A 9,369-nucleotide genomic window follows, 5' to 3' on the forward strand; every position below is an offset into this window, starting at 1 on the left:
CTTAGAGTCTGAAGCACAATCCTCAAATGCTGCTCATGATCTTTCCGACTCCGGGAATATACCAGAATGTCATCAATAAAGACAATAACAAAAGAGTCAAGATATGGCCGGAATACACTGTGCATCAGGTGCATAAAGGCTGCTAGGGCATTGGTCAGCCCAAATGACATAACAAGAAATGCATAATGACCATACCGAGTCCTGAAAGCAGTCTTCGGGATATTTGGCTCCCGAATATTCAACTGATGATAACCTGAGCGCAAATCAATCTTGGAAAACACCCGTGCACCCTGAAGCTGGTCAAATAGATTATCAATACGAGGCAAAGGATAACGGTTCTTCACTGTAACTTTGTTCAACTGGTGATAGTCAATACACAAACGCATAGAACCATCATTTTTCTTCACAAACAAGACAGGAGCACCCCAAGGTGAAACACTGGGTCGAATAAAACCCTTATCAAGAAATTTATATAACCGATCCTTCAACTCCTTCAACTCAGGAGGAGCCATACGATACGGAGGAATAGAAATAGGCTGAGTGTCTGGCAATAGATCAATGCCAAAATCAATATCTCTATCAGGCGGCATGCCTGGAAGATCAGCTAGAAACACAATCGGGAAAGTCCCGTACTACTGGAACTGAATCAACTGAAGGAGTATCAATACTGACGTCTCTCACATAAGCTAAATATGCGTCACACCCCTTCTCAACCATACGCTGAGCTTTAAGAAAGGAAATAACTCTACTGGGAGTGTAATCTAAAACACCCCTCCACTCAACACACGGTATACCTGGCATAGCCAGCGTCACGTTTTTGGCATGACAATCAAGAATAGCATAATGGGGTGACAACCAGTCCATGCCCAAGATAATATCAAAATCAACCATGCTGAGTAATAATAGATCGGATCTGGTCTTAAAACCACTAAGAGCAACCAAACACGACTGATAAATGCGGTCCACAGCAAGAGAATCTCCCACAGGAGTAGAAACATAAATAGGGGCACTCAATGAATCCCGAGATATACCCAAATGGAGAATAGTAAGAGGACACATAAGAATAAGTAGAGCCTGGATCGAATAGAACCGATGCCTCTCTATGACAAACTAGTATAGTACCTATGATGACAGAATCGGAGGCAACAACCTCGGTATGGGTAGGAAGGGCATAGTATCTAGCCTGGCCTCCCCCTCTAGGGAGACCTCTACCTCCCTAACCTCCACCTCTAGCTGGCTGAGCAGGTAGGGTAGCAGCTGGAGCTGTAATCATAGCCTGAGAATTTTGCGGGGCACGCTGTGGCTAAGAAATCTGTGGAGGTGCACCACTCCCATGTCTAGGGCAATCCCTCACCACATGACAGGTGTCACCACACTCAAAACAAGCCCTGGGAGTACGTAGTAGCTGTGACTGGCTCGGGCCAGGTCTACTGGACTGACCTCTAAAAGCACCCCGCCAAGGAGGCGCGCTAGAAATCAGAGGTGCATAGTAAGACTCCTGAGATATGGGAGGAGCTGGAGCACTGCTGGCTACTAGAAGAGCTGAATGAACGGGGCGACTCATATAACCCCTACCATGGCGACCTGAAGCTGGGGTACGGACACTAGAATAATAGCCCGACTCTCGAGACCTCTTGGCCTCCCTCTCCTCTCTCTCTCTGGTATGCATACCCTCAATACTTTTAGCAACGTTCACCACCTGCTGATAAGAAATATCCATCTCCAACTCGCAAGCCATGCTAGATCTAATGCTGGGAATAAGGCCCTCAATAAACTGGTGAACCCTCTCGCGGACAGTAGCAACCAAAGCTGGTGCATGCCTAGCCAAACTGGTGTAACGAACAACATAATCTGAAACCGTCATAGCACCCTGGCGCAAATGCTCAAACTCCGCACGCCATGCATCCCTAAGGCTTTGAGGAACATACTCTCTTAGGAACAAATCCGAAAACTGAGCCCAAGTCAGTGAAGCAGCCGCATCTGGACTATCTAACTTATAGGTGCGCCACCAATCATAGGCGGCCCCTCGAAGCTGGAATGTAGTGAAAGAAACCCCCCTTGATCCTGAGATACCCATAGTGCGGAGAATACGATGGAACTTATCCAGAATCCCAGAGCATCATCTGATGCTAAACCACTAAAAATAGGAGGCTTATACTTCTTGAACCTCTCAAGTCTCCGCTGCTCATCCTCTAAAACAACTGCCCTGTCCTCGAGTCAAACTGGCACTGCAGACGGTACAAGAATAGCCTCTGGGATCTGATCAACATGCACTCGCTGCTCGGGAGTGCAGGCGACGGGAGTCTGTGCTCCTCCCCCAGCCCGGGATGTGGCTGCAACAAGGGGAAGCAACCCTGCCTGAGCCAAAGTGGTGTACATGCTCATGAACTGTGCCAGAGTCTCCTGAAGTGCTGGAATGGTAGTGGTAGTAGGCGTATCAGGCGCCTAGACTCCGGTTGGAACTGTTGGTGGTACCTCGGTGGCAGCTCGCGCAAGTGCTCTGGCTGCACCATGTGTGTGTCCTTGGCCTCTACCCCGGCCCCGGCCTTTGACGGCTGCAGTAGGGGGCACGGGTGCCTGATCATCTCGGGTAGCACGTATCCTCACCATCTGTGAGAGAATAGAAGATAGAAGTTTAGGAATGTGATGTCAAAAATCTCGCACGACCGGAAAATCAAATGAAGTGGAATTTTCCTAACGGTTACATAGCCTCTCGTAGATAAGTATAGACATCTTTGTAACGATCAGCGAGACTCTAATAAATCGGCTTGTGATCCATGACTCCTATGAACCTAGAGCTCTGATACCAACTTTTCATGACCCCGGTTCGCCCTCAGTGAACCATCATGATGGCACCTAGTCTCTACGACTAGGTAAGCTTAAACTTGCGAAAGTAAAACAATTTAAAACAGAAATAAGGCAATAAAAGTATTAAATGTGCCGCTCGGCATACACCATATTTATAGAGATCTTAAAACCAACATCTAAATCCAAGACCCAGAAACCAACGAATCACAAGCTAAGAAGTAGTACATAGCTCTAACTCTGGAATGTCTAAATAGAACAAATAATACAGAAGGGATAAATACTAAAACGGGAACAGAAAGGGACTCCTTGGTCTGCGGACCCGATAGATATACCTCGAAGTCTCTATAGCAATCGCCTCCCTCAGGGATGGTAGGCCCGAGTAGCGGTACCTGGATCTGCACATGAAAAACATGCGCAGAAAGGGCATAAGTACACCACAGCAGTACTCAGTAAGTGCCAAGCCTAACCTCGGTTGAGTAGTGACGAGGAAGGTCAGGATCCTACTGAGATACAATAAGATATAAAGTATGACAAGGTAAGATAAGTAATTCAGTTGCAACCAGCAATAAAAATTTTGATACGAGATAGTAAGGAAATGCAATAACCAAAACAGAGGCTAAAACAATCACTAGGATAATAATCGGGGATCTCTTGGTATCCTCATTATACATTAGGGATCTCTTGTTATCCCGAAGATCTCTTGGTATCCTCATTTTTTTATACTAGGGATCTCTTGGTATCCCGAGGATCTCTTGGTATCCTTATTATACTAGAGATCTCTTGGTATCCCGATGATCTCTTGGTATCCTCATTATATACTTGTTCAATATGTGTGCAGGGGGAATCTCCCGGAATAAAATCCGTAGTCGCAAAGTAAACACACAGCATCAACACGAAGAATACACAATTACAGTCAAGTTTCATATCAAGGTAAAACAGGTATTTCAAGCCTAGCATGTTGCACATAATCCAAATGAGGCATTTCGAGCAAGTAAATTTATTAAGTCAATTAGACATGCTTCTCTAGAATAACAACAGGCTTAAATTCCAAGTAGTGTAAACAAAAAGGGAAGAAAATACAATTAAGGCTAATTTTAATGAAAATAGGATTTTCAACAATTAGCACAAGTACGCGCCCGTAACCTCACCTACAAGGCATTTCAATTACCACTATTCCAATCCTAAGGGGAGAGTCCCCCGCACAAGGTTAGACAAGCCACTTACCTCGAACCGGCTCACAATCAATCCGAAACCACGTTCTTGCCATGAGTATTCGACTTCCAATGGCCCAAATCTACTCAATTAAATTTCATAATGTAAATAACACTTCAATTAACTGATTCTACAATTAAAATCTAAGCTAATACGCAAAATTATGTGAAATGACCAAAATGCCCCTCGGGCCCACGTCTCGGAATCTGACGAAACTTACAAAATCTGATAACCCATTCTGATACAAGTTCAACCGTACAAAAATTATCAAGTTCCGACATCGTATTGGCTTTCAATCGTATTTTTTTCGTTTTTGGAAGATTTGGTAAAAATCTGATTTTTTTCTTCCATAAATTCATGATGTAAATAAGTATGGAATCATGATCTATAAAGAATTTATGATAAAGAACACTTACCTCATTCAAATTTGTGAAAGTCCCTCTGAAAATCGCCAAAACAGAGCTCCCCCAACTCTATTTTTGTCAAAAATGGCCAAACCCCCCGTTTTATAACGTTTTACGATTCGGGCGCCACAGGTGGCTCCGGGCGATGGTTCCAGTAGCCAAAAATAATTTTGGCGCCATGGATGGCACCCCGCGCTACCTTGGGCATTGGCGATGGGAAATTATTTTTCCCCGACACGAAAATGGGCATAACTCAGTCATACGATGTCCGAATTTGACGATTCTTTTGCTATGGATCCGAAATTTCGATACGGATCTAATGCTTCAATCAAAACTGAATTTGGAGCTCATTTGCTTAATGTGTTACTACTTATTCTTGAAGAACGACACCGAAACATTCTTGAAATGCCCAAGTTAAACTCCAATGACCATACAAACTCCACCCGAGGCCCTCGGGACCTCGACCAAATATATCAACAAGTCCTAAAATGTCATGCGGATTTACTCGGAATTTTAAATCGTGCCAAGCAACATCAAAACTACAATTCACTCCTTAATTCGGACTTATGAGTTTCAAACTTTTCCTTTTACAAAGCGCGTGCCGAAACATATCAAATGAATCCGGGATGACTTCAAATTTTGCACACAAGTCATAAATGACATAATGGAGTTGTTCCAATTTTCAGAATCAGATTCCGACCCCGATATCAAAAAGTCAACTCTCGGTCAAACTTTCCAAAAATCTTCTATTTCCCTACTTTCGCCAAAATGCGCTGAATTATCCTACGGGCTTCCAAATCCGAATATGCGCATAAGTCCAAATCATCGTATGAAGCTATTAGAATCGTAAAAAATTTCATTCCGGGGTCGTCTTCACACTGTTATGACTATAGTCAACTTTCCAACACTTAAGCTCTCATTTAGGGACTAAGTGTCCCAAAAGTCTCCGAAACTCAAAACCGAACGTACCGGCAAACCAAAATAGCAGAAATAAACTTGGGTAAAGTAGTTAACAGGGGATCGAGACGTAAATTCTAAAAACAACCGGTCGGGTCGTTACAAGTTATTGCAACCTCAGAGTCAGCGATAGCTGAAGAGAATAGGGCACTATGCCTTCGCGTGCTGGAAATGTGGGACGCCTGGTCCAATGGTAGAGAACCGCCAAGTGCCATACCCAGCTTCCCCGAGCTACTTCCCAGAGCAAGTGGAAATTCTAATGTCCCGATAAATTACCCGAATACCCCACTTGGATACCCCACCATCTCAACTCACTTCACCGGAGCACCTTCTGAGGTTTACCCCCAGGTAGTTTCGGGAGTGGCCTCCAACATATTTACCACACCACCAACCTCGGGCGCAGTACAACCAACTGTGCCCAGGTTAAGCTTTGATCCATCATCTTTCACTTTCCAAGTACCATCTTTTCCACCAGAACTTACTCATTTCACCACCGACTCTTACCCTCAATAACCCGGTACGAGTTTACCGCGGGACAGGAGAAGGCTACAAAGAACCCCGAGCAAGAGGAAATTAACCAAAAACTGAGGAGCATGGAACAGAGCCTTAAGAATATAGAAGGCTTAAGTAGAGAAAAGAGCGTATCCTACGCTGATTTATGTATGTTCCCATATGTACATTTGCCCCTGGGTTTCAAGACCCCAAAGTTCGAAAAGTATGATGGGCACGGGGATGCCATAGCCTACCTCAAGAGATATTGCAACCAATTAAGAGGGGCAGGCGGAAAAGAAGAGCTCCTAATAGCTTATTTCAGAGAGAGTCTAGTTGGCATTGCATTTGAGTGGTACATGGATCAGGACATATCTCATTGGCACATTTGGGATGATCTGGCTCGAGATTTTGTCAGACAGTTTCAGTATAACATAGACATAGCTCATGACAGGAATTCTCTGTCGAATCTCAAGAAGAAGTCATCGAAAAGTTTCCGAGAATATGCTGTTAAATGGCACGAACAAGCGGCTAGTGTCAAGACCCCGATGGATGAAATGGAAATGGTTAGTGTTTTTCTACAAGCCCAAGAGGTTGGCTACTTTCAGAATATAATGTTTGCAATGGGGAAACCGTTTGCTGAGGCCATCAAAATTGGTGAGATGGTCGACAATAGTGTGAAAATAGGGCGCATATTGAGCCAATCTTCCATAAGAGCTACATCCCAGAGGTGGCGATGGCATCTTCAAGTCTGAGAACCCCCCGTCCACCTAGAGGTTACTTCCCTCCAAGAACCCCACAACATTATTATCCTCATCAGGATGTGGCCTATGCTATGGCTCCTCAGCCGTACGCTGTAATGAACGCCCAGTCATATGCTCGGCCACAACAATAGTTTAACTAAAACCGAGCTCCATTTCCTAGAAATAACCCTCCTCACCAAGCTCAGTAAATCACCGACCTCCACAAAATAACTTCCCCTACAATGTCCGTGCTTGGGAGCCACCCAGAAGAACAAACTTTATGCCTATTGGTGAATCATACTCTAGCCTTTTCCCTAAACTGGTCCAAATAGGTTTGTTGCAACCCATACCCCAAACCAGGAAAACCCAGAGTCGCCCTCCTACCGACCCAGTGCTAGATGTGCTTACCATTCGGGAGCAGAAAGGCATGACAATAAAGACTATTGGACTCTCAAAAAGGAAATTGAAAACTTAATAGAACAAAAGAGAGTAGTGCTGAAAGATGAAGAGGTCCCCAAATTGACCAACAACCCATAATCGGCCCACAACAACGGGCCAGTTATTGGGATAATTTGTGAAGATAAAGAGTTTGACCCAGCCCTGAAAGCCATCATTGCCATAGCCGATGTGGAAAAGAAGCCAAAGGCTGCCGGAAAGCAAGATAAGGGGGGAGAAGAAGAGTAGCTCCGCTCCTCGAAGTGAAGAAAAGATTGTGTAAAACAAAACAGGGGCAGTACCCCCTAAAAACACCATTCTTTATGTTCCCCAAGCTCACAGGAAAGAACAGTTGGCATTGAGTCCTCCTAAGAGGTTCGATCTGAATAAGGGACCTAAGATGTATGTACCCAAAGGGACTTATGTGGCACGGGGACCAGTGAATCCACCTAGTCTGAATGAGCCTGTGGTCATTAGTCGCGCACAACAAAGGCCCATGAAAGACCCCACTACAGCCCCCTGGAACTACAATAGAGAAATTGTGACGTACAAGGGGAAAGAAATCAGAGGGGAAGTAAATGAAACCAACCCATATGGGAAATACCTCAATCTGGAGGAAGTGAACAATGCCAAGCAGAAGCGCTTCCCGCTCAAAAAGCCAGTTAGTGCCGAAGAAGCAGAGGAGTTCTTCCGAAAAATAAAAACTGCTGACTACAAGATAATTGACCAACTCTGGAAGTCTACTGCTCAGGTCTTCCTTTTGTCTCTACTGATAAGCTCAACTAAGCATCAGAAAGTGTTGATAAGGACCCTCAACGAAGCTTATGTTCCAATTGAAACCATTGTCGAACAATTGGAAAGGATCACAGAAAGATTCTTCGCAGTCAATCAGATTTTGCTTTAGCAAGAATGACTTGCCTCCAGAAGTGGACGCTCACAACAAAGCCCTCCATTTGACAGTTAAATGTGAGGGGTACTATGTAAAAAGAGTCATGGTGGATGGCGGATGGTGGATCAGGGGTCGACATATGCCTTCTCTCAACTTTACAAAGAATGGAGATTGGGACTGAGAGAATCAGGCCTAACAATGTCAGTGTACATGCCTTTAACGGTATCAAGAGAGACACCATAGGCGAGATTGATTTGATCTTGACTATCGGTCCTGTGGATTTCGAGGTGACATTTCAGATTCTAGACATGGACACTTCTTATAATTTCCTTTTGGGAAGGCCTTGGATTTACGCGGCAGGGGCCGTACCTTCCACTCTCCACCAGATGGTGAAATTTCAATATGAAGATCAGGAAATTGTGGTTCATGGAGAAGACGAGCAGTCAATTTACCGGGACCCATCAGTCCCATGTCTCAAAGCCAGGGAAGGTAGCGAGCATATAGTTTATCAAGCCTTCGAGGTGGTGGTCGCAGATCAATGAGATGAGGGAAGCCCATATCCTCAGCCCTTTCTGTCAAATGCGTCCATCATGGTCACTACTAAAATAATCAAGCATGGTTATAAGCCTGGGTAGGGACTCGGGGCATCATTGCAAGGTATAACAGAACCTATCACTTTACCGACCAGCGAGAAGTTCTTCGGTATGGGTTTTCACGCCACAGAAGCTTATGTGACATGGAAAATGAACGAAAGAGCAATGGTTGGGTTTTACCTCAGCCGGTTCCATATCTCTGCAAAACATTCGTCAGGCCTAAGTACAACGAAGAGGAAGAAGATAAGGCCTTCACGACCGAGGAAATTGAGGACATATGTGGAGCCATGAGGCAGATATTGTATGAAACTAACATGGTCCAGCCAGGAGAAGGCTCGAGCACCGCTGAGGTCTGTATATGGTGCTTAATGCCAAGTTGCAAAACTGGAAGGCTACTCCATTACCAGTCAGGTGAGAACCCGGTAGTTTAGTCTTGCCACCTTTTCTATATCACGAGTTATTCCAGGGTGTAACTCGGATGTTTCTTTTAGTTTACTGTCTTTAAATTCCAATGTAAACCCTATTATATTCAAAGTTCAATGAAATGAAATCAATATTTCATCGTTCATGAATCTCTCTTTCTTCTTTTAGATTTTTTACTTTTTCTTATTTTTTCTTTTAGTTCTAATAATGCGGCTTTAATAACATGACATGCCTGCAGACTTCATGCCCAAATCCAAACACGTTGTTTAATTATGAAATAATGAATCAAGAACCGGAATATGATGAAGAAGAAGCTTTTAGGGAAATAAATCGAGAATTGGAACAATTTGAGAATAAGCCTAAGCCAAATCTAAACGAAACCAAGCCAGTAAATTTGGGTAATTCAGAAGAGGTCC

General features: G+C 44.2%; 2 protein-coding genes across 2 annotated transcripts; both read left to right on the plus strand.

Moving 5' to 3' along the window:
- Positions 1-5,974: 5,974 nt before the first annotated feature.
- On the plus strand, positions 5,975-6,625 carry LOC138879268 (uncharacterized). Its single transcript, XM_070158872.1, has one exon. It carries the CDS (start codon positions 5,975-5,977, stop codon positions 6,623-6,625), a length of 651 nt encoding a protein of 216 aa, XP_070014973.1.
- A 1,422-nt stretch (positions 6,626-8,047) lies between these two features.
- On the plus strand, positions 8,048-8,479 carry LOC138879269 (uncharacterized). The gene has a single exon (XM_070158873.1). It carries the CDS (start codon positions 8,048-8,050, stop codon positions 8,477-8,479), a length of 432 nt encoding a protein of 143 aa, XP_070014974.1.
- Positions 8,480-9,369: the final 890 nt, after the last annotated feature.

The sequence above is a fragment of the Nicotiana sylvestris genome, chromosome 10, assembly GCF_000393655.2.
Source record: "Nicotiana sylvestris chromosome 10, ASM39365v2, whole genome shotgun sequence".
Lineage (NCBI taxonomy): Eukaryota > Viridiplantae > Streptophyta > Magnoliopsida > Solanales > Solanaceae > Nicotiana > Nicotiana sylvestris.

Excerpts from the sequence above, each read along its gene's own strand:
- LOC138879268 (XM_070158872.1), top strand. The coding sequence starts at position 5,975 with ATGGAACAGAGCCTTAAGAATATAGAAGGCTTAAGTAGAGAAAAGAGC.
- LOC138879269 (XM_070158873.1), top strand. The coding sequence starts at position 8,048 with ATGGCGGATGGTGGATCAGGGGTCGACATATGCCTTCTCTCAACTTTA.